Genomic DNA, 26,265 nt, shown 5'->3' with positions numbered 1-26,265 from the left:
AACACACAATAATCTTTCATCACGCCTCGTCTTATTGAGATATTTTCACCTGAATCTTCAGCACGTCAACAAACATCAAATGCAATGATGGCTGATGAAAAAGACGTCACTTTGTACAAATCTCGTTGCATATGCTCATATTTGCGAACATCGAAATTGTATTTTGAGATAGCTAATGATTTAAAGGTGAGAAAATAGGATAAGTTGAAATCAAGAACGCTTGTGATACAATGAAATGAATGAAATGAAATATGATATTTGATTTCATTTATTTCATTATTCTTTATAGTAATGATTATATTCATGCATATTGCAAAACGATTCTGCTCGGGCCACTCTGGTTAACTGTAGCAAATCAGCTATTTCTGTCAGTTTTCTCAGCAGCTTTGAATGTTTTTTTGACTTTTATAAGTAAAAACATTGAAAGCTTGCACCATGTGTTTATTGCAACTAGAATAACCATGTGGTGCAAGTACCCTAATTGTGGAATATCCAATGTACTTGGCTAATTAATATTTGAAATGACAGTGATTTTTTGATAATGAAAAGGCTTAAAAGTTCAAGTATATTGTTGTTGGTGAATTACCTGATTCTCCACTGCTTCCTGTTTTCAAATATTTGAAAGTCAGGCAATTAATGTGTATAGCAAGAGTGGATCCGGGTTGGGAGAGGGATGCATCTTTTAGAAATGTGGGCTGCATACCTTGACCTTATAAGAAAAACATTGCCATGAAAAGTGCAATTACCGGGTTGAATGACCAAAATTCACCAAGGCAATTGTGCTTTTAAGGCTAAAGGCAATATTTAGGTTTGTCACCTGCTAGCATAGCCAGCCTGTTTATTTAGTTCTGCTATGTTAATAAATTATGATAATGTTGTGAAATTTACACAGCAGGACCAAAACATGCGTGCTAGCTTCACCACTGTTGTCACTATGACAAAGCTTCTGTTTTAAAAAAAAATGTTGTCTCCCAATGACAACATATGGTTACATGCACTCAAACTTAAGATCGTTTGGCATCCCTATCTTGCTGAAAATATAGTGTTTCTCAGCCTTTCCAGTCAAATCCTAATACTACTGACAATTTTTGTTAATTTATGCACCAACTCAACTAATTGTAGTTTTGATACTGATATTGCTATTGAAAATTTTTAAGTTGACTGAAAAATAATTGTTACAGAATCATCATAAGTGCATACAGTGTTATGGTCTGCCATTGAATGTGGCAGGGTATTTTGTGACTGTCATTTTCATGGTTGTTTAGGAGCAAATATCAAAGCCAAATGCTGTAGTGGAAGATTTAAACAAATTCTGTCAGTCGTATATAGAAAATTCTACATGGAGTACAAAAATTCAAAATGCAGTTTATCAACAGTTAAGGAGGTACATTCAACAAATAAAGCCAACGAATAAAAATTTATTTGATTCAGCCAAATTAAGTTAAAAAAATATCCACTTGAGTGGACAACATGCTTGTTCAGTTCCCCATGTAAATTATTATGTTTTCAATCACAGTAAAAACAAATGATTTCTAGAGAAATAAATTACATTAATGTTCTGAAATTTAGATAGACGGACTAAAACATGCAGACTGACTACATGCCACATGGCAGTACTGTACATACGTATGTATTTTTATGTTTTAAGATTAAAAATTGACACTGTTGTTGCTGACCAAAAGTGTTCCAAAGAGCCACTTCACTTCCTACAAAAAGCTCAAGTATGTTTCATGTTCATATCATATGTAAAATTTGTTTCTAGGATTGTTTATTTTGCATTTTTCTACAATTATAGTTGTGCATATAAAATTTCTGTTTTTAGTCAATATTTTGAACTTGTTTCCTGGCAAATATGTTTCTTATCCCATTTAATCAGTTGCAGATTCAGGCTTTGGAAAAATGAATTATAGTTATTTGAAACTCTAGATAAAACCATACCATTGGTAATGGATTTCAAAAGAAGGAAATCAGTGGGCTGTTTTAATTTATTTTGGCTAACCCTCTTTGATTTTTTTTTGCCTGTATCCCTCAGATATCTCTCTCTGCTTGTGTTAACTAATACATACATAGCTAGTACAAATCCATTGCCTATACCCAGTACAGTAAAACTAATTTTACTATAGGAGGCGTCGTATGACGTCATTGATATTCACAACGTATAACTGAGATGACTGATAATATAAGAGCCTGCATATAAATAGTACCTTTATTGGAGTAGACTGACATTGTTATACAAATTATTGTTAGTAATGTTTTTTCAAGTTTTTTTTGTCTAGATGTTACAATGTTTTTAATGTCTGAGTATAATTGCAATGAATTTGCAGTCTTCATATGGACGAATGCAATTTACTCGTAGACTATACTAAAAGAGAGCACAAATATTTTAGAGATCTTGGGAGAAGAGAGTGTTAAAAAGCATTAATAGCATGTGTACAGAATTGTCCCTTCCTTTGGCACGTAAGGTATGCGTGTGTGTTTTCAATGAGTAATTCGTTGTTTGTGCTTATCTCTGCGCTAGTTGCCTGCTTGTTAGCCTTGAAGAATGCTTCAAATTGGTTTTAAAGAAAAATTACGCTTTTTGCTCCGATATTTTTTGTCGCCTGATATAATTTTGTTTTAGAATATTCAATGTTTGCTGAACATCGTAATTTTTATGACGTACTAAACACAATTCATTATCCAGTTTAATTCCCATAGCATATTTCATGAAGTGTCTCATTTAAATGTAATGTGGCTGTGATGTTTCGTAAATGTTTTCAGCGATCACCAAAAGACCAGGCTGCGTTGTTGTCAAAGTTTAATACACTTGGTTCGGAATGTGATATGACGGGTAGGCCAATTTAGAATTATTTTCGTCTTCAAGTTTTTTTTTGAAAATACAATAGCTTTCAGAAGAAATCAGTCGGGCAGAGCTGAAACATGAATACCCTACCCCTAACTAACGGTCGGCGTTTTAGCGTTTACGGTTGGTGTTTCGCATGCCTACTTCCCCCTGCTTTCTTCGGTTACTACTACCGGGTGTCGACAAAAAACTGTTCACATCGAAATCAGCTGAAATTTAGAATTTGCATAATTCGGGAAAAATTAATTTCGAAGAAGAAGTAAACGCGATTGAAATGAATTTCATGGTTGAAATTTGCAAGCAACAGAAGCTGCAATATATATGTACTATTGTTTTCAATAGTACATACAGGTCTTTGCATAGGGATCAATGACTGCCGACTCATGCAAATTCTAAACGTCGGCTGATTTCAAACCTGTAGTATGATCCTTTAACAAACGATGTTTCTTCTAGTGCTAAACAAAATAAGACCTGTGTATTCCACAATCGATTTTATGGAGGTAAATTTTCTTGGCGACTATTTTGGCATATTTCAAGGTGCAGCAATGACCACGTATGACCATGCTATCCTGCTACTGTTTTTCAACGTTACTTGAACCTTCTAACTTCAATCATTTCTGTTTTTGGCGTGTGTTGATTTGAAGTGCAGTTTGACCAGCATCGGTTGAGCCCTATGCCTGCAATTGCCTAACATTTATAGTTTATTGTCCCATATTTTTTCAGGTGGTTTTGAGCGTCAGGAATCCAAACTATACGCCTCTAAAACAGAATCCAAAGTACATGCTCATAAAATTAATCAGTTTGGTTTTTATCAATAGTGGAGCTTAATTCGCATGTGCATATTTTTAGCTTAATGAACGGTTGGGGACGAATTCAAGTACAACTTAAAGTAAAGACGATCTCAGAGTTGGTATGGCAGCACATTGACATGCTTCCTTTTTTTCTCTTTTGTAGCTTTTTAGTTGTGTCTTGACTAGCTAAATGAATGTTATATTTCGTTTTTAGCGCGTGTTTTTCAAAGAAATAGAACAATGTGGTAGTCAGTATGGCGCATACGATGGTGAAACAAATTCTAAAGGTTTATTTTTTCATGAGATTCATAGACGTAGGAAGCTCAATATTTAAGGGGTGTATATTTATTTTGGAAAACCACGGATTTCAAAGGAAGTTCATACTGTAGATTGCGCATATATGAATATTTCTGTACCCACCCACCCCACCCCCCAACTATCGATCGTCCCACGTCCCTGACTAGATTAGTGCATTTTTTCATGAGGCGTTTTTCATGAAATTGGTCTCTAAATAACATCGATTGGAATGGTAACCTTACGGCTAGGTTTTTATCCGAAATACTGAGCAACAGCAATCAGCAGTTTACAAAATGTCTTCTCTATTTCAGTACATTGGAGTTTGTAAAATTTTGGTCGTGTTTATTTTTGTCAATAAGCAAACAATACGTCAAGTGAAAAATTTTACTTCAATAATGCGTGTGTTGCATGCGTACAGTAAAAAGTGAAGTTGATGTTACAAACTAAGAACAAGATATAATCATCCAATCATTTCATATCTTGGCCTGTCGTTGATTTTGTTTGATTTTGGTTAGTTCATTATTATTCTTTCTCGCAGATCTATCTGAAAATGATTGGTATAAATTGGGGAAAAGGGGTAAGTTTTTTTATCGCAAGTTAATCATTTATAACTATACTGATTTAGATTGTGCACTTGCAATCAGCAATGAAGTCATCTTCTAATTTTACATTACGTTTGTATTTGCCTGCAAAAGTTTTATGAATTACGATAGCATTTACAGAGATCCCACGACTCATGCTTGGCCATATTTGAAATATTGTTTCGAAGTATAATTCAAACAATTTCGAGCGATTTTCTTGGTTGTTTTCGATTGTTCGTTTGTGACACTCAAGGTTTGCAGCTTCTTACATTTCATAAAGAAATATTCTGTGGGACAGAATACCTTTGCTCTCAGATTACTTTGCCCTTTGCTCACGCTTTGTTGAATCTCTCATCCCACCCCGTCAACCCTGAGCTCCCAAGCTCAACACTTACTTATCTTAACAATACTGAGGTGTTCTAAGTTGTTCTTTTTTCAATCGTTATCAATTTTCATAGTGTTTGCTTTCATTTTAAATCATTTTTTTTGGTGTTGTATGATTTGTCTTTGTTTTGCTTCAGTAACTCATTTGCAAATTTGACGAATTGAAGATGAAATTCATATTTTCTCACCGTCTTGTGTTAACTTCTATATTTTGACACTTATATTGATTGTATTTTTTCACTAGTGATCGATAAAGAAAGTTGTCCTTCAGCGCAGCAGTATGCAAAATCTGGATGTCCCAGTAGCATTAGACGACACATTTGGGCTCTACTCTTAGATATAGGTGAAAAAGATCAGGTGTGCCTGCAAAATTTGATGTGTTTTTTTAGAATTGTGTGATTTCTTTACAAGGTCTGTCGATTATTCTATTGTATCCTTGATCAACCCCAACAGCTAGCAAAGAAATCGCTTAGCTGCGCAGAACAAGTACTGTCGAATTAGTGGGGGCGTGGTAGTAGTGGCGAGATTACTAATTTCATCAATCTTAGGAACCTAGTTAGAGATATGAGTTACAGTCGATAAAGCTGAAGACAATGTAAAACAATCAAACAAAAGTCATGCAATTATTATCATTAAGTGCATGGTATTTATACTACTCTATATTTTCCATGCAAAACATTAAAGTAGTTATATATTCCTCAGAAGGTACATTCTATGGTGAATTTTTAACGTCTTAAGTTATCTCGTGAACTATATTATTATGATTGGTACTGTACTGTACTGTACTGTTGTACTTTATCTAATATTCCTGATTGCTCATGATTTCTCTTCAGAATAAGCTGCACTTTGAAACACTTAAATCTTACGTTTGCAAATATGATTTGCTGGTTGATATTTTAATTAAGAAGGTATGGATCGATCTTATTTCATATATATTTAGATCACCGCGGGCTCGAATGCTCGAGTGCATTTTATTTAGTCTACAGGCAACGAGTTTTTATGGAACCATCATTCGTCAAATACTATTCAAGTTTAACACTAGAAATCTTTTTTCAAGTTTTTGCACGGTTGAAAGCTGTTTCATATTGTACTTTACATAGATGTGTCTTTAGTCATGCATGATAAGTCTTTCTTCATAATGTATTCTTACAAGGACATCAAGTCTACAGCAACAAATGACGATCAATATTTCGTTTTTGAAGACTTGCTTTACCAGGTAAAAGGAATTGCGGTGTGTTACATTTTGAATAGAATCATTGTGTATGGATTTTTTCCTTCAGAATACTGAAGACATTTTTACGCGTCCGATGTTGCTTACAACCATTTATGCTTTTCTAGCAAGAAATATCAGTTACAGGAATTTACATAGGGCTAGTATAGGTTACAGTCAGCGAGAATGTTGTAAATCTCGACTGTTGACGTGGAAGGTTTTTAACATTCTGTCCCCTTGTTCGCTTTGATTCCTGGATTTTTTTACATAAATAAATCGTTTGAGTTACCTTACTAAATAAATTTAGAATTCCATTAATAAATTGAAAGTTTTATGGTGGGCAATGGTATTTATGAAAAATATTCGCTTTCTGTCTTGCAAATATATATTCATTTAAAACATGAATTTTTACATGGAACTCCTTCATGAAAACTCGTGCATGGAGCTTTCCATTATCATTGTATGCTGTACAAACTCTATTACAAATCAAAATATGCTTGGTTGTACATTGAAGGTGTTGATGGCGTTCGCTCGTGATACGAAAGTGTTGAGGTATTTTGAAGGAACACCGGCAAATCCACCCAGATCTTACATAAGAGGTGAGGTTAGGGGCTGATCACTCGAGCCCGGGTAACCGTGATTCAGCGAGGCGTGAAATGATTTTGAGTCATTGAAAGGAGTAAAAACTTTAAACACAAAACTTACAACCTTTTCTTAAGTGTCATAAGTCATTTTAGTTGTAATTTTTAAATCACGCTAAATTATTTGTTTTCATTTTAAAGGTTTTGTGAATTTGCAAAGTCAGAGCGTTGAGAAATTGCTCAAATAAGTTTTTTGTTTTGAAATATTTAATCTTTTCCATTTGTCAAAATGATATAACGCTTCGCTGAATCCCGGCTTCTGGGCTCATGTAATCAGTCCCTTAGTTAATTACTAAACATTGTTAGTTAAGTCACGTTAATTTGAAAAACTAACGATTGCAAACCTCAAGTTGACATTTTTGTGTAGTTCGGATTTTTGTGCATTTTTATAGAAACATTGTTTTAATTATTCAACAGGAAAACTGGGCATAGAAGAATATGCTGTGTACTATCCACCCAATGGTAGTTGTGTTTATTTCATATTTTAATTCCTACAGTTGTAAGCTCTATACTTCTATTGTTCTACGGAAAGTTTTACTGAACTTCCAGCTTTTCTCTACTTAATGTAGGTGTTATTCCGTTTCATGGATTTTCTATGTATGGTGAGAACACTATAAACTATGTAAAAATAGTGGAATGTATACGTAACTTTTCGTTAGCTAGTGCTTGGAATTGCTAGTTGTTCATCGACTTATTACTGTCTCTCTTGGAAGTCAATGAATCAGTCAGTTTTCCCATATAAAGTTTAGTCAATCATTGTGCATTTATTTAGTCAGAAAAGTTTCTTTCACAGCATGTGATAGAGTACAAAAGTGTTTTAGTTTTGTTTTGTATGCCTAACTCAACAGGCTAGCCAACTCCATTTTTGGACGCACGGCCGCTTAAAATGTAGAACTTTCACAAACTTTTATCGAATTATTTTATTTCGTGTATATTTATACAATGTATCGCTTGTCCAGCGTTAAGCAAAGAAACCAATGTCTATTTTACAGCATATGGTATACATAGTCAGATTCTCATGTCGACTTTGTTTATTACAGCTGCTCCGTTGTGCTATATATATGAAGATCCGTCCAGTCTTTACCATGCTTTTAGAGGATTATTTACGAGGTAGCAATGTGCCGAAATAGTTGCAGTTGGACTTTGACTTCTGCTAAACATCTTTTGCCATTTTTACTTGAAATGCATTTTGTATTTTGTACAGATATTTCATGAGGCTTCACAACATCTCATCACATCCTCAGGTAAGGCTATAGAATGCATACAACTTCAAATGCAAAATACTGAAATAAAGTAAAATTACAACGTTTCATGTTTAAGGTAGTTAATAACCTTTTTATGCACACTTTTCACTGCTGTTTTAACAGTAACTATCATAACTATAATACACGATCAAAGCGAAATATCTGCAAATCATTTGCACACAGAAGATGGGGGCACTGGATAACAATAAATTTTGCAGCGGACGTTTGGAATGCCTTACCCCTTTCCATAAGAGATGTGCCCACCTTAAGCCAATTTAAGCGTGGTATCAAGAAAGCACTATTTTAATTAGTTTCGTTTTTAGCATGTTAATTTTCAAATGATGAAGTTTTATCTTCATATTTTTCGATTTGTATTCTTTTTCGTTTTATTTTTAAGTAGTTATATTATATTTAGTTACTTTTAGAGGACCCCTCTTTAAACCACTTTTTAGTGATGTTGGCATCCTCAATAAAGATTAGCTATTATTATTATTAACTGGCAAGAAGATGCATCTTCTTGCCGACATGTCGGAGGACTTTGCTTTGCTTTTCCTTTGTTCGTTGTTTGGGATTTTAAGGATCCCATACATTCTCACTTGCTGTCCGATTGCCTTTCTTATATTCTTACTCTCTTATCGAAAAAAAAGTTGCAGATGGAGGATTTAACCCTGGAGGAGGATGGAGGATTTGAACCTGCAATTCTTTTTTAACATGATTTAGCAAACATTCATTGCATTATTGATTGACAATTACATAAACGATGTGACAACTTGTTGTGTTACTCATCGCGCTGCGAATTGCAATAAACAATTGGACTGTCTGATAGACTTTGCTGTAGCGCGAGGTTGCTTGCTTTTTACTAAAATGTCACAAAAGTTTAAAAAAATATATCATAAATTGTACAAGTGTTAAAACCAAACAGAAAATGCGAAAAACATTCATTGCTTCATACTTGCTGACATTAAACGAACTAACTTCCACGAGTCTATATCATCCATTTTATTTGATTTGAGAACAGAAAATATGTATATTGATAGATAAATTTGAAAACATGTTTTCAATGTTGGTTTTTTGCCCAACCGTCTTGGTATTCTTTCCAAACAACAAACCAAAATTCGTAATTTTTCGTAGGGAATAGTGTCATTATGTTTGCTCTTTGAGACCTTACTTCAAACTCTGGAGCCTGATTTGTTCTATCATCTCAGACAGATAGGATTTCATCCGTAAGTTGGTGTCAATTCCTAATAGAATTAATCAATTTGAACGCGGGTAGGCTATTGTAATTGTTCCCCTTTCCAACTTAAAGAAACTTGTCGAAACAATGTCTCATTCTTGGGTCACAGAGACCTATTGTAATTGTTTTGTTGATTCGTTCAAACTGATGAGAAGGAATACTAAACATCGAAACATTGCTCAACTCGCTTTGCGTGTGCATTTATTTTGCTTTTTTTTATCATATTCTGATAAAATATAGCGTAAAAACTGCATTCAATTGGATATTTTATGTGTTCTCTGGATACTTGGAAAGTGAGCAAGTAAGGGATGCATGTAGTTTGACATGAAACTATTTATATTTTTGAAGTGATTTCGAACTTTATCCTTAAGGAAAGGAATGTAATTCAAATTATTCATTTGAAGTCTTTTTACTGCAGGTACTAACACTGTGGGACAGAATTCTTGGGTATGATTCTCTGGAAGTTCTTTCAGGTTTGAGTATAGATGTGAAATAGTTGATAGAATGATACCCGGTATACTTCATGTAAAATATATAACTAAGTTCATGTGCAGAACTTAGGATGCTTGAAGATAAAAATAAGAATTTTCCATCCTTAAAATAAGATTTTATAAAGATGCAATGTTTCAATGACGAAAATTGAACAATAAATATATTATGATGTGTGAGAACAAGTACAATGCATGATAAGAATGTCAGAGTGGGATAATTTAACTGAGCTCATCAGTGTTTACACGTCAAACTGTGCATGCATTTGTTGTTTTTTTTCTCTATTAATTGTAATTGAATGATTAAAAAGGATATGTTTTTCAAATTACGCGTTCTTGTTTTTTCAGTGCTGGCTCATTCAATATTCTCATTTCGGGGAAAGAGTCTACTTGACGTCACATCTCCGGGTGGTGCTGAGGTAAATACAGTAATATCAATGTTGATGTGCGTATTATCTTGCTTTATTGAAAGATGTATAGTGAACATATAGGTTGTCATGAATTTATAAATAGCCCGCGCAGATTGTTAGCTTTGTCATCATCATCATCATGTCTTTTCGCGCCAAGGGGCGATCCAAACTCGGGCTGGAAGTTTGGAAGTGTTGCGCGTGTTGTAGCAATCGGTCGAAATCAGGGACGGCACGTGAAGCCTTGCTACTTGTCCTCGTTAGCTTTGTAAAAAGTCTAATTGTTTTAACCATTTTTTCACAGGCCGTCCTAAATGACATCACTGATATAAAGGTTGTTCCGTTGCTTCAGAGAACTCTGTTCCTGTGATTTATAATCACGAACGTAAGTACGTAAATATTTGGTAGTTTTCTAGTTTCTTATGCAGTTGTTGCTCAAACTCAGCTGGCAGCTGCTTCACTAAGTGCCGTATTTGTTGGCATATTATTACGATGCAATGGCGTACGCGTTATTCGTCGTGAAACCTGTATTGCACTTTGAAATCATAATTGCTCTTCAAAATATAATTGCTCTTCTAAATTATAATTACTTTAGGTACCGAAGCCCATTACTTTAAGCCCATGTTTAAAATTCGGATTTTCCTGTACTGTTGCAAGATGACATAAATTACGCGTGACTTACACGAAAACCTTGAACCGAATGAATGTTCGCGAGCGAATGTCACTGATGACACGTGTAAAGCCTGGTTCTCATTAAGTCGCTTGAGTCATCCGAGTCGTTCCGAGTTTTTTCGTTGTTTTTCAAAAACGACTGTGATGACTCAAGCTATTGTACTTCTCATATATTCGTACTAGCGCTACCGAGAGACTGCTTAAGTAGTTTTTACGCGAAACATTTAATGGCGGCTGTTGCTTATCAAAGACAGAGTCTTTTGGCTGGTTATTTGCTTCTTCAAATCGTTTTGCGCCATAAAAAGGTCGCTTGCATTTCTCAACGGTCGTTTCGGTCGTCCAGATAGAGCAAAGTTCTATCCAGGCGACCCTGGTCGTTTCAGTCGTTTGAGTCATTGAGGTCATCCCGGTCGCCTCTGAAATGTTCTCATATAGTCGCACTTGTCGTCTGTGAAATTTTGGCAGGACTCGGACGACTATATGAGAACCAGGCTTAATGGAACCCCGTGTAAATAAATTGCCACATGTGAGATTACATTGCCGTGAATTTCAATGTGCTATTTAGCATCTATTGTAATACGCAAATAGAACCAAACACTGTTCTCGTGTGGCTCGAGTGAACACCTGATCGGCGTCTTGTTGCACTTTTAAACTATAATTGCACTTCTAAATTCACCAATTTTCATTCTCAGCATCAATCAGTTCGGAAGAGGCACTTTTCTCATCCTTGTTCTAAGTTCCAAAATCAATTATCTTTGTGTTCTTTTGCTTTATCAGATGGTAAACATGCATTATCGTCTTTTGAACACACTTCAATCCAACGTCGGCCGTTGCTGAGAGTGGGATGCAGAAGTTTCTTTTCTCGATCAAACTTGATTTCTACTGGAAGATAATCCGCAGCAATCACTCCATTCCTTTTTTAAAACAGATAATACTGATATATCATCTATATGATGCGTTCTCTGGGCACCACATTTTGTGCAAGGATACTCAACGCTTTTAACAATTTTCTTACACAGTTTTCGTATTTTCCGAATATCCATGAAAAGATTTATCTTAGCAACATGCAAACACCCTATATTACCTTTGCAACATACAAACACACTGTCTTTAACTAGTAACATACAAACATCCCTGCCATACCTATGCAGCATACAAACATCCCTGCCATACCTATGCAGCATACAAACATCCCTGCCATACCTATGCAGCATACAAACATCCCTGCCATACCTATGCAGCATACAAACATCCCTGCCATACTTATGCAGCATACAAACACACTGTCTTACCTTGCAACATACAAATACACTGTCTTACCTTGTAACATACAAACACACTGTCATACCTTGCAACATGCAAACAAACTGTCTTACCTTGTAACATACATTCTTAAGATCCTCGAGAGGCTTGTTGGTCCCTTTAATTTCGCAGCATCTCTTTCGAATTCATCGATTGCAACTTTAGTAAGCTGATGGGAGTGACCAGTTCTAAATATCTGTTAGAAATATCAATTTTGTTTAGTCATTTTAGAAATTTTTTATCATTATTCGATCATTACATAGAACGTGTCGTTTTGAACAAAATTTTGTTTAACTAGTTTGTTGTTTTTCACATTATGTTGTGCTTACATGCATTCTGGTACCATGTTGTGGAAACAAAAAGTTGCCCAAACTGTATACGGTTAATTGATAATTTCTCTTCACGTGACCCTGTATGACATGGGGATGTGCGCCTATTACCGCTGACACTCCCAGCGAATGAAGATAATTGGCAACGCGCTTCTGATCTTCTTGCCTAACTGTTTTATATTCTTTTCCCCAATGCATGTAAACTATTATTACATCCACTTTTTCCTTTAAATGTAAAAATAGGTGTAAATTGAAAGCGAAAATTTTAGTCTGTGCATGCTAACATTACAAACGCTCTTTGTTTTGTGAAAAAGTAGATTTTCCCACAGTTGTAATCATGTTGTAAAGAAAATTTTCTTAAATCTAAAATTTACCTTCAATTTTTGAACATCTTGCTTTGCTACATCATCGGTAAAAGACACCGGTCCGGCGTTAAGATTAAATCTTTTTCTTAAACGTGAACAATATTCTCCCTTTTTGCGCATGAGATAGCAATACCCAAGAAAGCCGACTCTTATCTTCTTTACATTGAAAATGATGGGCCTCTATGAAAAAGGAAAAAACGCTTTAATGTAGTAAACAAGAAGTCTCTCTCAGTATTCATGAAAGTACTTATGTTCTAAAGTATTTATAAATAATTATAATTATTTACGTAGAAGCACAATTGAAATAATGCTTTAAATATAGAGAACAAACTTTTTAATACAGACATGTTTTTGCAAACTTATGCCATCATCAGTGTGAAATTGTATTAAAAAAAGTTTGTTCTCTGTATTCAATGAATTATAATTATAAACAAAAATATATACAAAGGCAAAAACCTGGGGTATGTAGACGCCACCAAAATTAAAACCCATGCTTTCTATTCCAACTTTTGCTAGAGAGTCGATCGTCAGATTAACGGGTTTAACACCGTAGTCGTTAAAATGATTATTGGCAACGCTCATTATATCAAAACCTGCAAAACTATAGAAAAATAGAGCAGTTACTAATTTTTTTTCTGCAATATGTCGAAGGCGTGTGTCAAATTCTAAAAAATACTTGCGCACCTTCTGTTTTCTAACAAAACTCTTAACGAGTTCAAAAAATGTGAATTTCAAAAGAAATCGATGAGAAAATCAATTTGCTCGATCATTTCAAAAGTGGAAATCCCGAAATCACACAATTTAAAAAATTTTAAATTTCAACAACTATAGGAAACTATCGAGCATTGTGTACAAAAACTTTATTAGCTAGATTACATTCATGTAAATGAAATGCCATTTGAACTTCATTTAAGTAATATTTATAGTCTTTGCCGAGGCTTATGGAAACCGAGGAGACGTTTGGGAGAATACGAAAGCAGATCAGTGCAAGCCTGAGACCGAAGGTCGAAAGTTGCACCTGCTTAAGCATTTGCAAACACGAAAAACATCTTTTATTGTTTTTATAAAATAACAATAATGCAAAGCAGATAAATTTAAACAAATGTTTTAATTTTTTTTTAAACATGTATTCATGATTGATTTGCAAATTCTCTTTGATTGATTGATGGATTTAATTGGTTGAGCTCAGATCAATTCGTGCAGGCTAATCCAAATCCAATTACAAGTCATCACCTTCCTTACTTTAATGCTTCCACACTCCTGGGATCAGCATCAATTAGTAATCTTTTGTCTGTGACGCGTTTGGATGTCATTGATTTCGTAGTTAGAGAAGATTCAAGATTTCCTACAGCAATATCTGCTTCTCTGATAACATCTGCAACTTCGGCCAACGTATCGTTGTATGTATTGAAGCCATGCTTCACGTAGTACTTTACACAACCGTTGAAATTTATATCACCAACGAAAATTATGGACAGCTTGTTTTCTGTAGACAAAAAAAAAATACAACTATACTCTGGCAATCATGCAATGTTTAAGACATTAAAAATAATTTATACATCGTCAGTAGTATAACATGGTTGTGTGTTCATGATGTAAATCTTTATGAATTCTTTAAACAGAAGAAGCTAAATATGCAAATCTTATAACTTTTGGTATAAATCTTAAAATTTATTGGATGTGCGAAAATTGAACATAACAAAAGTTTTAATATTTTTACTGAATGAAAAGAGATATGTACGAACTATCTAAGGAAGTCCATTGTCATCTTATAAGTTCTGTTTGATGAAAATATAATTTAAATTGCAAAATTTTCGTTTCATGAATGCACTTTATTTGCGTATGCTGGAACACAGAGCTGTTTATTCTTCCTTTTAGCTAGGTAAATGCAATTTTATGGGCAATTTTGAAACTAGACGAGTTCAAAATCTCTACGTTGATCTTCGCTGAAGACTAGCTACTTATCTAGATGTAGACTGTGAAAGGCGAGAAAGAGAAATCTCACTAAAGAAAGGTTGATTCCCGCTAACTTATCTATTCGTATCAACAATTTCAAGTCTTAAGTACTAAGACAAAGTAGATTTGGATGTATCTCCAAAGGCTCTCGTTAAGGAAGCAAAAATTTACTATATATGTCCGTGTGCTCATACATTAAACGAGAAAGCTAGACACAAGGTTCTTATCATTTTACTTTCTCTACTCTCTTCATATTTATGTTAATGTAACTAGTTCAAACAAAACTAGATAAATTGTGTTACTATATTTACCTTAAATAATCTATGTAACTATAGTTAACTTTCTTTAAAATCGTTTTATTTTTCCAAAACTAACCTTTTTCAGTCATGTCACCCAATCCATCGATAAAAGTAAGCAACATAGTGTATAAATAAAAGAAAATTAAGTAATATTTGATAGGTTTCATTCTTTTGTCTATTTTAATTTCGTTTAACACCTGTGAATCAAAAAAAATTTATGGGACTGGTATGCAGTCATCTTTGAACAATGCCATTTTCCTTTGTAAACACTGTGATTTTCATTAAGATTGTGTTGCATTTCACTCAATAGTTTCGTTTGGTTAACAAAACATAAAGGAACTAAAGCAGTCCTGCAAGAATAATATCCTCCAAAATTAGTATTCATATATTCAACGTTACGTTGTGTAAAGAAGTTCCATTTCTTCATTGTGAAACCGGTGTTGAATACGGTGTTGGTGAAGCAAATTGACAATCAAGAGTTAGCTAAGAGTTACGTCATATCCGTCATAAAATTTCCTTTATTCGAAAAAACATTGCAAGGACTTGGTATGTTGAAATCAGCATTCACAAATTTGACAAAAAAATACTGCTAATTATCCAGTTAAAGACTTGCAAATCTTTCTTGATTCTTGCAAATCTTTCTTGATCGTTTAGTAATTTTAACTTCTAACAGAAACTGTAGCAATCAGTTAAGAAGGAGAACTTCTCATCCTTGTTCTAAGTTCCAAAATCAAGTATCCTCATGCTCTTTTACGTTAGCAGATGGTAAACATGCATTATCGTCTTTTGAACACACTTCAATCCAACGTCGGCCGTTGCTGAGAGTGGGATGCAGAAGTTTCTTTTCTCGATCAAACTTGATTTCTACTGGAAGATAATCCGCAGCAATCACTCCATTCCTTTTTTAAAACAGATAATACTGATATATCATCTATATAATGCGTTCTCTGGGCACCACATTTTGTGCAAGGATACTCAACGCTTTTCACAATTTTCTTACACAGTTTTCCTATTTCCCGAATATCCATGAAAAAAATTATTTTTTTTTAAAAACATGCAAACACACTGTCTTACCTTTGCAGCATGCTAACACTCTGTCTTACCTTACAACATACAAACACACTGTCTTACGTTTGTAACAAAGAAACACATTGTTTTACCTTACAACATACAAACACTCTGTCCTACCTTACAACATACAAACACACTGTCTTACTTTTGCAGCATGCTAACACTCTGTCTTACCTTACAACATACAAACACACTGTCTTACGTTTGTAACAAAGAAACACATTGTTTTACCTTACAACATACAAACACACTGTCTTACCTTTGCAGCATGCTAACACTCTGTCTTACACCTATATACAAACACACTGTCTTACGTTTGTAACAAAGAAACACATTGTTTTACCTTACAACATACAAACACACTGTCTTACCTTTGCAGCATGCTAACACTCTGTCTTACCTTACAATATACAAACACACTGTCTTACGTTTGTAACAAAGAAACACATTGTTTTACCTTACAACATACGAACACTCTGTCTTACCTTACAACATGCAAACACACTGTCTTACTTTGCAACATAAAAAAACACACTTTCTTACCTTGTAACATACAAACGCACTGTCTTACCTTTGCAACATGCTAACACACTATCTTAACTTTGCAACATACGAGCACTCTGTCTTACCTTACAACATACAAACACACTGTCTTACTTTGCAACATAAAAAAACACACTTTCTTACCTTGTAACATACATTCTTAAAATTCTCGAAAGGGTTGTTGGTCCTTTTAATGTCGCGGCATCTCTTTCGAATTCATCGATTGCATCTTTAGTAAGCTGATGGGAGTGACCAGTTCTAAATATCTTTTAGAAATATCAATTTTTTGTAAAAGTTCATGGACACTGGTACAAAATCTATATTGCGTTTTAAAGTAAATCTCCTCATTGCTTTAAAAAAATTGGAGTTGATTGCGTCATGCTGACATTCTTAGTCTTATTCTTCTCATTGATATATACCTTTGATTGCTTCTGTATTCGTTTTATTGTGTTTAGTCATTGTAGAAATTTTTTTTCATTATGCGATCATTACATGGAACGTGTCGTTTTGAACAAAATTTTGTTTAACTAGTTTGTTGTTTTTTCACATTATTTTGTACTTACATTCATTTTGGTACCATGTTGTGGAAACAAAAAGTTGCCCAAACTGTATACGGTTAATTGATAATTTCTCTTCACGTGACTCTGTAAGACATGGGGATGTGCGCCTATTACCGCTGACACTCCCAGCGAATGAAGATAATTGGCAATGCGCTTCTGATATTCTTGCAAAGCCGTTTTGTAATCTTTTCCCCAGTGCATATAAACTATTATTACATCCACTTTTTCCTTCAAAGGTGAAAATGTGCAAATTAAAAGGGCGACATTTTATTCTGTGCATGCTAACATAAACCCTCTTTGTTTCACGCTTGAATAAAGGTTCGTGCTTTTTAAAACAAGGTTTTCTCACAGTTGTTATCATGTTGTAAAGAAAAGTTTCTTCAATCTAAAATTCACCTTCAACTTTTGAACATCTCTCGTTGCTACCTCATCGGTAAAAGAGACCGGTCCTGCATTAAGATTAAATCTTTTCCTTAAACGTGAACAATATTCTCCCCTGTAACTGAAGATAACATAGCAATATGCAAGAAAGCCGACTGTTATATTCTCGACAGTGAGAATGATGGGCATCTGAAATAAAGGGAAAAAGGTTGTAATAACACAAAAAAGAAGTCCGTTTATAATTATAAAGAATTTACAAAATTATTCATATACAAAATTATTTATGTACAAAAAGATTTATGTACAAAAGTATTTATAACAAAAGTATTTATGCACCAAAGTATTTATATACGAAAGTATTAATAACAAAAGTATTTATGCACCAAAGTATTTATATACGAAAGTATTTATAACAAAAGTATTCATGCACCAAAGTATTTATAAACGAAAGTATTTATAAAAATAGTATTCATGCACCAAAGTATTTATAAACGAAAGTATTTATAACAAAAGTATTTATGCACCAAAGTATTTATAAACGAAAGTATTTATAACAAAAGTATTTATGCACCAAAGTATTTATAAACGAAAGTATTTATAACAAAAGTATTTATGCACCAAAGTATTTATAAACGAAAGTATTTATAACAAAAGTATTTATGCACCAAAGTATTTATAAACGAAAGTATTTATAACAAAAGTATTTATGCACCAAAGTATTTATAAACGAAAGTATTTATAACAAAAGTATTTATGCACCAAAGTATTTATATACGAAAGTATTTATAACAAAAGTATTTATGCACCAAAGTATTTATATACGAAAGTATTTACAAAGGCAAGAACCTGGGGTGTGTAGACGTCACCAAAATTGAAACCAAAGCTTTCTATTCCAACTTTTACGAGAGAGTCGATTGTGAGATTAACGGGTTTAACACCGTAGTCGTTAAAATGATTATTGGCAACGCTCATTATATCAAAACCTGCAAAACTAGAAAAATGGAGCAGTTAATAATTTATTTTTTCTGGTAATAAGTCGAATGCGTGTGTCAAATTCTAGAAAATAATTGCACACCGTCTATTTTATGACAAAACTCATTCGAAATATTTGAATTTCAAGAGAAAACGACAAGAAAATCAATTTGCCCCTTCAACAACTATTGGAATATATCGAACGTTGTGTACAAAAACTTTATTAGCTAGGTTACAAGGACATTAAATGCAATTTAAACTTCATCAATTTTTATCTCCAATTACAAGTCATCGCATTCCTTACTTTAATGCTTTCACACTGCTGGGATCAGCATCAACTAGTATTTTGTGTTTCATGATGCCTTTGGATGTCATTGATTTCGTAGTTAGAGAACATTCAAGATTTCCTACAGCAATATCTGCTTCTCTGATAACATCTGCAACTTCGGCCAACGTATCGTTGTATGTATTGAAGCCATGATTCACGTAGTACTTCACACAACCGTCGAAATTTATATCACCAACGAAAATTATTGACACATTGTTTCCTGTAGACAAAAAATTACAAGTTCAGTGTGGCAAATATAAAATGTCTAGGACATTAAAAACAGTTAATTTATATATCGTCAGAAATCTATAAGAAAGAACATGGTTGTGTGTTCATGATGGAAATCTTGATGAATTCTTTGAACAGAAGAAGCCAAATATGCAAATCTTATAACTTTTGGTATAAATCTTAAAAGTCACTGGTTGTGCAAAAATTGGACATACAAAAGTTTCAATATTTTTACTGAATGAAAAGAGACTTGCACGAACTATTTCAGGAAGTCCATTGTCATCTTAAAAGTTCTTTTTGATGAAAATATGATTTAAATCGATAAATGTTCGCTTCGTAAATGCACTTTATTTGCGTATGCTGGAACACAGAGTTGTTCATCCTTTCTTTTAGCTTGGTAGATACAATTTTATTGACAGTTTTGAAAAGAAACAAGTTCAAAATCTCTACGTTCATCTTCACTAAACTTATTTAGATGAATATTTAGATGTAGACAATGAAAGGCGTGAAAGAGAAATCTCACTAAAGGAAGGCGATTCCCTCTAATTTCTCTGGTCGTATCAACAATTTTAAGTCTTAACTCCTAAGACAAAGTAGACTAGGATGTATCTCCAAAGCTTCTCGCTCAGGACCCAAACATTTTTTTATATGTATTCAAGTGCTCATTAAACGAGAAAGCTAGACACAAGGGTCGAAAGTAAAATGCTCATCGTTTTACTTTTTCTACTGTCTTCATATTGATGTTAATGTAACTAGTTCAAACAAAGCCAGATAAATTGTGTTACTATTTTCCTTAAATAATCGATGTACCTAGTTAAATTTCTTTAAAATCGTTTTTAATTTCCATGACTAACCTTTTTCTGTCATGTCACTCAATCCATCGATATAAGTAAGCAACATAGTGTAAGCATATAAACAGAAGTAAATTAAGTAATATTTGATAGATATCATTCTTTTGTTTATTTTAACTTCACACTTTCGTTTAACACCTGTGAATCAAAAGATGATCTATGGAACTGGTATGCAGTCATCTTTGAACAATACGATTTGGCTTTGTAAACACTGCAATTTTCACTAAGTTTGTTGTGCATATATCACTCAATATATTCGTTTGGTAAGCAAAACATACGAACTAAAGGATAAGACCAGCAATAATATTTTTTTCATAATCAGCATTCATATATTTAACGTTACGTTGTGTAAAGAAGCCTCGTTTCTACATTGTGAAACCAGTGTTGAATACGGTGTTGTTTAAGCAAATTGCAATGAAGATTTAGCTAAAAGTAACGTCATTTCCTTCATAATTTTTCTATGTTGGAACAAATATTGCAGGGACTTGGTATGTTGGAATCGCCATTCACAATTTGACAAAAAATATTGCTAATTCTCTAGTTAAAGACTTGCAAATCTTCCTTCTCAGGAGGTTTTCTAGCCAATTAAAAGCTTGCAAATTGATGTAAATCACACTGTCATAACATATCCAATGAAAACTGCGTCTGATCTATGTTCCAAAATCAAGTATCTTTATGTTCTTTTACGTTATCAGATGGTAAACATGCATTATCGTCTATTGAGCACACTTCAATCCAACGTCTGCCGTTGCTGAGAGTGGGATGCAGAAGTTTCTTTTCTCGATCAAACTTGATTTCTACTGGAAGATAATCCGCAGCAATCACTCCATTCCTTTTTTAAAACAGATAATACTGATATATCATCTATATAATGCGTTCTCTGGGCACCACATTTTGTGCAAGGATAGTCAACGATTTTCACAATTCTCTTACACAGTTTTCCTATTTCCCGAATATCCATGAAAAGATTTATCTTAGCAACATGCAAACACCCTATATTACCTTTGCAACATACAAACACACTGTCTTACCTTTGCAACATGCTAACACTCTGTCTTACCTTACAACATACAAACACACTGTCTTACTTTGCAACATAAAAAACACACTTTCTTACCTTGTAACATACAAACGCACTGACTTACCTTGTAACATACATTCTTAAAATTCTCGAAAGGGTTGTTGGTCCTTTTAATGTCGCGGCATCTCTTTCGAATTCATCGATTGCATCTTTAGTAAGCTGATGGGAGTGACCAGTTCTAAATATCTTTTAGAAATACTATTTCTTTGTAAGTTTTCATGGACACTGGAGCAAAATATATATTGCGTTTTAAAGTAAACCTCCCCATCGCTTAGAAAACTGGAGTTGATTGCGTCATGCTGACATTTTAATCTTATTCTTCTCATTGATATGTACCTTTGATTGCTTCTGTACTCGTTTTATTGTGTTTAGTCATGGTAGAAATCTTTTATTATTATTCGATCATAGCACGTGTCGTTTTGAACAAAATTTTGTTTAACTAGTTTGTTGTTTTTTCACATTATTTTGTACTTACATTCATTCTGGTACCATGTTGTGGAAACAAAAAGTTGCCCAAACTGTACACGGTTAATTGATAATTTCTCTTCACGTGACTCTGTAAGACATGGGGATGTGCGCCTATTACCGCTGACACTCCCAGCGAATGAAGATATTTGGCAACGCGCTTCTGATCTTCGTCCATAACCGTTTTATATTCTTCTCCCCAATGCATGTAAGCTATTATTACATCCACTTTTTTCTTTAAATTTAAAAATATGTAAGTTGAAACCAAAAATTTTAGTCTGTGCATGCTAACATTACAAGCGCTCTTTGTTTGTATGAAAAAGTAGATTTTCCCACAACTGTAATCATGTTGTAAAGAAAGTTTTCTTAAATCTAAAATTCACCTTCAATCCTTGAACATCTCGCGTCGCTATATCATCGGTAAAAGACACCGGTCCGGCGTTAAGATTAAATATTTTTCTTAAACGTGAACAATATTCTCCATTTGTGCGCATAAGATAGCAATACGCAAGAAAGCCTATAGTGATGTTCTTTACATTGAAAATGATGGGCCTCTATGACAAAGGAAAGAACGCTTTAATAAAGTAAACAAGAAGTCTCTCTCCGTATTTAAAAGTATTTATAAACGAAAGTATTTACAAAGGCAAGAACCTGAGGTGTGTAGACGTCGCCAAAATTGAAACCAAAGCTTTCTATTCCAACTTTTGCTAGAGAGTCGATCGTCATATTAACGGGTTTAACACCGTAGTCGTTAAAATGATTATTGGCAACGCTCATTATATCAAAACCTGCAAAACTATAGAAAAATAGAGCAGTTGCTAATTTTTTCTGCAATTAAGTCGAATGCGTGTGTCAAATTGTCAAGAAGATTTGCGGACCATCTATTTTCTGAAAAAACTCTTCACGAGTTCGAAAAATGCGAATTTCAAGAGAAATCGACGAGAAAATCAATTTGCTAGATTATTTTTACGTGTTGAAATGCGGAAATTACACAATTTGAAAAAATTTATAATTTCAATAACTATAGGAAACTATCGAGCATTGTTTACAAAAAACTTTATTGGCTAGATAACACACACGTAAATGAAATGCAATTTGAACTTTATTTATAAAAAAAAGATATTTATTTTCTTTGCCGAGGCTTATGCAAACCGAGGAGACGTTTGGGAGAATACGAAAGCAGATCAGTGCAAGCCTGAGACCGAAGGTCGAAGCTTGCTTAAGCATTTGCAAACACGAAAAACATCTTTTATTTCTTTTATAAAATAACATTAATATAAAAAAGATAAATTTAGAACAAATGTTCTAATATTTCTTCTAACATGTATTCATGATTAATTTGCAAATTCTCTTTGATTGACTGACGGATTTAATTGGCTAAGCTCAGATCGGTTTGCGCAGGCTAATCCGATCACGTCTACAGGTCAACCAACGCAGGCGTTTTATTGTTTTTATTTTATAAAAATTTGTAATCTCAATTACAAGTCATCACCTATCTTACTTTAATGCTTCCACACTCCTGGGATCAGCATCAACTAGTATTTTGTGTTTCATGATGCCTTTGGATGTCATTGATTTCGTAGTTAGAGAAGATTCAAGATTTCCTACAGCAATATCTGCTTCTCTGATAACATCTGCAACTTCGGCCAACGTATCGTTGTATGTATTGAAGCCATGATTCACGTAGTACTTGACACAACCGTCGAAATTTATATCACCAACGAAAATTATTGACACATTGTTTCCTGTAGACAAAAAAATTACAAGTATAGTCTGGCAAATATAGAATGTCTAGGACATTAAAAACAGTTAATTTATAGATGTATGTATAAAGCAATCTATAAAATCAGAAAGTCCATTGTCATCTTAAAAGGTCTGTTTGATGAAAATATGATTTAATTTTAAATCGCGAGTTTTCGTTTCATAAATGCTCTTTATTTGCATATGCTGGAACACAGAGCTGTTTATTCTTCCTTTTAGCTAGGTAAATACAATAATATGGGCAATTTTGAGACTAGACGAGTTCAAAATCTTTACGGTAACTACTACATCTACTTATTTAGAAGTGTCTGGTCAGTGAAAGGCGAAGAAGATAAATCTCTTCAAAGGAAAGCAATCCTCTCTAACTTATGCATTCCTATCCACATTTTAAGTCTTAAGTCCTTAGAGATTGGTCAGATTTACGTTTCTGCCAAAAAGGCGTTAATATGACGTCTCTCACAAAACTCTCCTCCCCCCATACCCCTCCCTCCCAAAGATGTCATGCTTTCGGTCAGTAGAAATGCTTGATACAATTAATGATAATTTGATTTGCTGCTGATTTAAAATTAATTTTACGCTTACCCCCACTCTGATTGTTTTGTAAAAACTAACGACAATTGTGGTGTTATGTTTCTGCATCTATTTATGTACTATAATCTGAGAAACAAAAAACCAAAATTCAATTTTCGAGCTTTGTTAAACACCAAAAACTGAAAAATAAAATTTTAATTCGATTTTTGATTTGGAATGAGAAACGATTGGCAGAATAATTTGCGCGTTAGATTTGAATGTACCTTCACTGCTTCTCGTTCAAAGCGCGAACATTTTAATGAAATTTATTCATGCTCATTTGGTAAACAAAACATAAAGGATTCAAACCATACCTGCAATAATATTTTTTTTCAAAATTAGTATTCATATATTTAACGGCTAAAAAAAGTTCCATTTCTGCATTGTAAAACCGGTATTGAATAAGATGTTGATGAAAAAAATTGCCAATCAAGAATTATTAATTGAAAGTAACGCTCATTTCCCGTTATGATTTTATGGGTACGTTGGAAGAAACATTGCGCAGCTGGGAAAGACGTCTCTAAGTTTATCTTTGACAGAAAACACTGCAAATTAATTACATGTAGCTAAATACTTGCAAATCTTCTTTCCAATGAGACTTTCTAGGCAATTAAAAACGTTCAAATTGATGCAAATCGCAAATCGCATTGTCAAAACATTTCCAATGAAAGCTGCTTTTCATTTTCCATTTAAACCTCTCATCTTGAGAGTTTTTTTAAAGTGGTTGTATGGCGGACTTTTTTGTGGCTATTGTTTATAGTTTTAAAGCTTCTCACAAAAAGCGTACTTACCTTCTTCCCATTGAAGCATGAAAATTGCATCTTTGCTTTACCTTCAGTAACTGTATTTTTGTGGTTCCACCATGGATTTGACAGGCACTAAGCCGTTAGAAAACTGCCCCACCATGTTTGTTAACAAGAACATTGTTGTATAGTGAGTTGAATTTACACTTAGTGATCTTTTCCTTTGACAAATGTACGTGCTATCAACTTCCGATAAGCTATATTCATGAGCTTTTTTAAACCATCCTTACTCAAGTTAGTGCAGTCGAATCGTAATCGTAATATTTGCAAGTCAAAATAACTCTCTGGTAATCTACTCCTTTATCCAAGCTTTGACATTTTCTTCGTTGTCTTTTTCTTAAAATCTTTGTGAAATGTGCGAGCTTTATGTGTGTTGTATTTTTTCCTAATGTTTATATATGAAGTTTATCATTATCAAATACTTCAGCCGACATCGTTTCATCTTTGCACTGTTCATTTCAATCTTACGATCAATGCAATCATTTTTTTTTGAAAGTTGTTGATAAAAATAATTAAACTGCATTTCATTGAAATTCATGTACATTTCATTGTACATGAAATACATGTTTCATCGAAATACATGTACATTTCATTGAAATTCATTTATGTACGAATGACGTCTGCTTTGTTTCTTCCTCTCTTGAATCGCGATAAATAAACAACATTTGCTTTTGTGCACAGTCTGTACCTTTGATTTTATCGTTTGGCAATTCTCATTTTTTTTGCATTTGCCTACGTTGCACTTCTTTGTCAAGCGAAACTTTCAGGTCTAAACTGGTTAACGTTACATTTGTTCAAAGCGCTTTTGCTGTGCTCTTCACAGCGTTTTCTCGTATTCTGTGAGTTAGCTACATGAGAAAAATCTTTTGCAAAGCCTATGCAAACATGAAGTTTACCAGTTGAAAACTGTACGTTTTGCTTGACGAACGTGACGACTATAACTTGGGGAAACTGACGAAAATTTGGGATTCAGTAATATCAGTTGAACGCAAAATAGTAATTTATGTTCATAGACAATACAAGTAGACGCACCCTACGATGTGTGTTTAGACCAATCGGCGAGCAGATGTATTTAACTACACATTTACATATACTTATCACTCTCCATATACATATTGCTATTTCTCTATGACAACAGGATATATGCTACTTGAATTGAGTACAGACTAATTATTGTAGCATATATGAGACTGCCCAAATGAATAAAAACATCGTAAGCTGGTGGAAACTCACGCTGAGTACGTTGTCGAATAAAGTAGTTTGGACCACTCTTGAGTTTGTTACCTGTCATGCCATGATTACTTTGGTATTTTATCGTATTGTTGAAGATGAAACTTCATATGACATGAGCACATGCGTAATTAATGTTAATTTCGCCTAAATGACAGCGATGTCATTTTGGCAGGCAAAAAGTGATGACCTGATTGTTGCACATTGCCCATTGTCTTTTTAGTAATTTAGTAATTTTTTCCTTGCAAATAGCATTGAGAACTGTGCACATTCTTCTCTGGTCTTTTTACAGAAAGATGATCTTCGACGGTCTTGTTTGATTACTGGTGTCTTGCATTATTCCGTGTGGGCAGATGTTTCCTTTTTTGTTTTTGTTCAT

At 33.8% G+C, this 26,265-nt stretch overlaps 4 protein-coding genes across 8 annotated transcripts; 1 reads left to right on the top strand and 3 right to left on the bottom strand.

The window, feature by feature from the left end:
- The first annotated feature begins 1 nt into the window (after window position 1).
- On the top strand, window positions 2-26,239 carry LOC124447478 (TBC1 domain family member 19-like). 4 transcript variants are annotated; one of them, XM_046998429.1, is made up of 24 exons: window positions 2-186; window positions 1,266-1,384; window positions 1,649-1,721; window positions 2,388-2,462; window positions 2,761-2,830; window positions 3,296-3,342; window positions 3,566-3,618; window positions 3,692-3,752; window positions 3,848-3,920; window positions 4,469-4,507; window positions 5,140-5,252; window positions 5,729-5,803; window positions 6,049-6,111; window positions 6,620-6,704; window positions 7,164-7,211; window positions 7,316-7,348; window positions 7,787-7,856; window positions 7,951-7,990; window positions 9,122-9,213; window positions 9,465-9,525; window positions 9,643-9,697; window positions 10,061-10,131; window positions 10,424-10,504; window positions 26,179-26,239. In XM_046998429.1, the coding sequence occupies exons 1-23, from the start codon at window positions 85-87 to the stop codon at window positions 10,487-10,489; spliced, it is 1,584 nt and encodes a 527-aa protein (XP_046854385.1). In that variant the 5' UTR covers window positions 2-84; the 3' UTR covers window positions 10,490-10,504; window positions 26,179-26,239. The 4 variants fall into 4 exon arrangements, with proteins under 4 accessions (XP_046854385.1, XP_046854386.1, XP_046854387.1 ...); XM_046998430.1 differs by lacking the exon at window positions 26,179-26,239 and adding an exon at window positions 14,666-15,194; XM_046998431.1 differs by lacking the exon at window positions 26,179-26,239 and adding an exon at window positions 13,714-13,856 and having other exon boundaries at window positions 7,164-7,208.
- LOC124447480 (capsule biosynthesis protein CapA-like) lies at window positions 10,632-15,209 on the bottom strand. Of its 2 annotated transcripts, XM_046998432.1 has the most exons (7): window positions 15,119-15,209; window positions 14,030-14,273; window positions 13,244-13,388; window positions 12,797-12,967; window positions 12,423-12,647; window positions 12,168-12,289; window positions 10,632-11,705 (listed from the first exon to the last, which is right to left on the bottom strand). In XM_046998432.1, the coding sequence occupies exons 1-7, from the start codon at window positions 15,207-15,209 to the stop codon at window positions 11,537-11,539; spliced, it is 1,167 nt and encodes a 388-aa protein (XP_046854388.1). In that variant the 3' UTR covers window positions 10,632-11,536. The 2 variants fall into 2 exon arrangements, with proteins under 2 accessions (XP_046854388.1, XP_046854389.1); XM_046998433.1 differs by lacking the exon at window positions 12,423-12,647.
- On the bottom strand, window positions 15,543-20,053 carry LOC124447481 (capsule biosynthesis protein CapA-like). The gene is made up of 7 exons (XM_046998434.1): window positions 19,980-20,053; window positions 18,874-19,117; window positions 18,444-18,588; window positions 17,613-17,786; window positions 17,220-17,444; window positions 16,801-16,922; window positions 15,543-15,941 (listed from the first exon to the last, which is right to left on the bottom strand). The coding sequence occupies exons 1-7, from the start codon at window positions 20,023-20,025 to the stop codon at window positions 15,773-15,775; spliced, it is 1,125 nt and encodes a 374-aa protein (XP_046854390.1). The 5' UTR covers window positions 20,026-20,053; the 3' UTR covers window positions 15,543-15,772.
- LOC124447145 (capsule biosynthesis protein CapA-like) lies at window positions 20,266-24,663 on the bottom strand. The gene is given in 8 exon segments (XM_046998034.1): window positions 20,266-20,808; window positions 21,122-21,243; window positions 21,533-21,757; window positions 21,906-21,998; window positions 22,000-22,074; window positions 22,174-22,318; window positions 23,024-23,267; window positions 24,645-24,663. Coding segments are annotated over 8 exon segments (1,092 nt in total). The 3' UTR covers window positions 20,266-20,639.
- Window positions 26,240-26,265: the final 26 nt, after the last annotated feature.

The sequence above is a fragment of the Xenia sp. Carnegie-2017 genome, unplaced genomic scaffold (genome assembly GCF_021976095.1).
Source record: "Xenia sp. Carnegie-2017 unplaced genomic scaffold, XeniaSp_v1 HiC_scaffold_22, whole genome shotgun sequence".
Classification (NCBI taxonomy): Eukaryota; Metazoa; Cnidaria; class Anthozoa; order Malacalcyonacea; family Xeniidae; genus Xenia; species Xenia sp. Carnegie-2017.
Note: the sequence above shows the minus strand (reverse complement) of the source record. Positions and strands in the feature narration are given on the sequence as shown.

What these genes read in the sequence shown, in the direction of transcription:
- LOC124447481 (XM_046998434.1), bottom strand. Translation starts at nt 20,025, where the DNA reads ATGTTGCTTACTTATATCGATGGATTGAGTGACATGACAGAAAAAG. An exon ending in AACATGGTACCAAAATGAAT is followed by an intron (nt 16,923 to 17,219) that starts GTAAGTACAAAA and finishes TATTTCTAAAAG; the next exon opens with ATATTTAGAACTGGTCACTC. An exon ending in TTAAGAATGTATGTTACAAG is followed by an intron (nt 15,942 to 16,800) that starts GTAAGAAAGTGT and finishes GTTTTAAAAAAG; the next exon opens with GAATGGAGTGATTGCTGCGG.
- LOC124447480 (XM_046998432.1), bottom strand. Translation starts at nt 15,209, where the DNA reads ATGAAACCTATCAAATATTACTTAATTTTCTTTTATTTATACACTATG. An exon ending in AACATGGTACCAGAATGCAT is followed by an intron (nt 12,290 to 12,422) that starts GTAAGCACAACA and finishes TATTTCTAACAG; the next exon opens with ATATTTAGAACTGGTCACTC. An exon ending in TTAAGAATGTATGTTACAAG is followed by an intron (nt 11,706 to 12,167) that starts GTAAGACAGTTT and finishes GTTTTAAAAAAG; the next exon opens with GAATGGAGTGATTGCTGCGG.
- LOC124447478 (XM_046998429.1), top strand. Translation starts at nt 85, where the DNA reads ATGATGGCTGATGAAAAAGACGTCACTTTGTACAAATCTCGTTGCATA. An exon ending in ACTTCCTACAAAAAGCTCAA is followed by an intron (nt 1,722 to 2,387) that starts GTATGTTTCATG and finishes CAAATATTTTAG; the next exon opens with AGATCTTGGGAGAAGAGAGT. An exon ending in TTGAAGACTTGCTTTACCAG is followed by an intron (nt 6,112 to 6,619) that starts GTAAAAGGAATT and finishes TGTACATTGAAG; the next exon opens with GTGTTGATGGCGTTCGCTCG.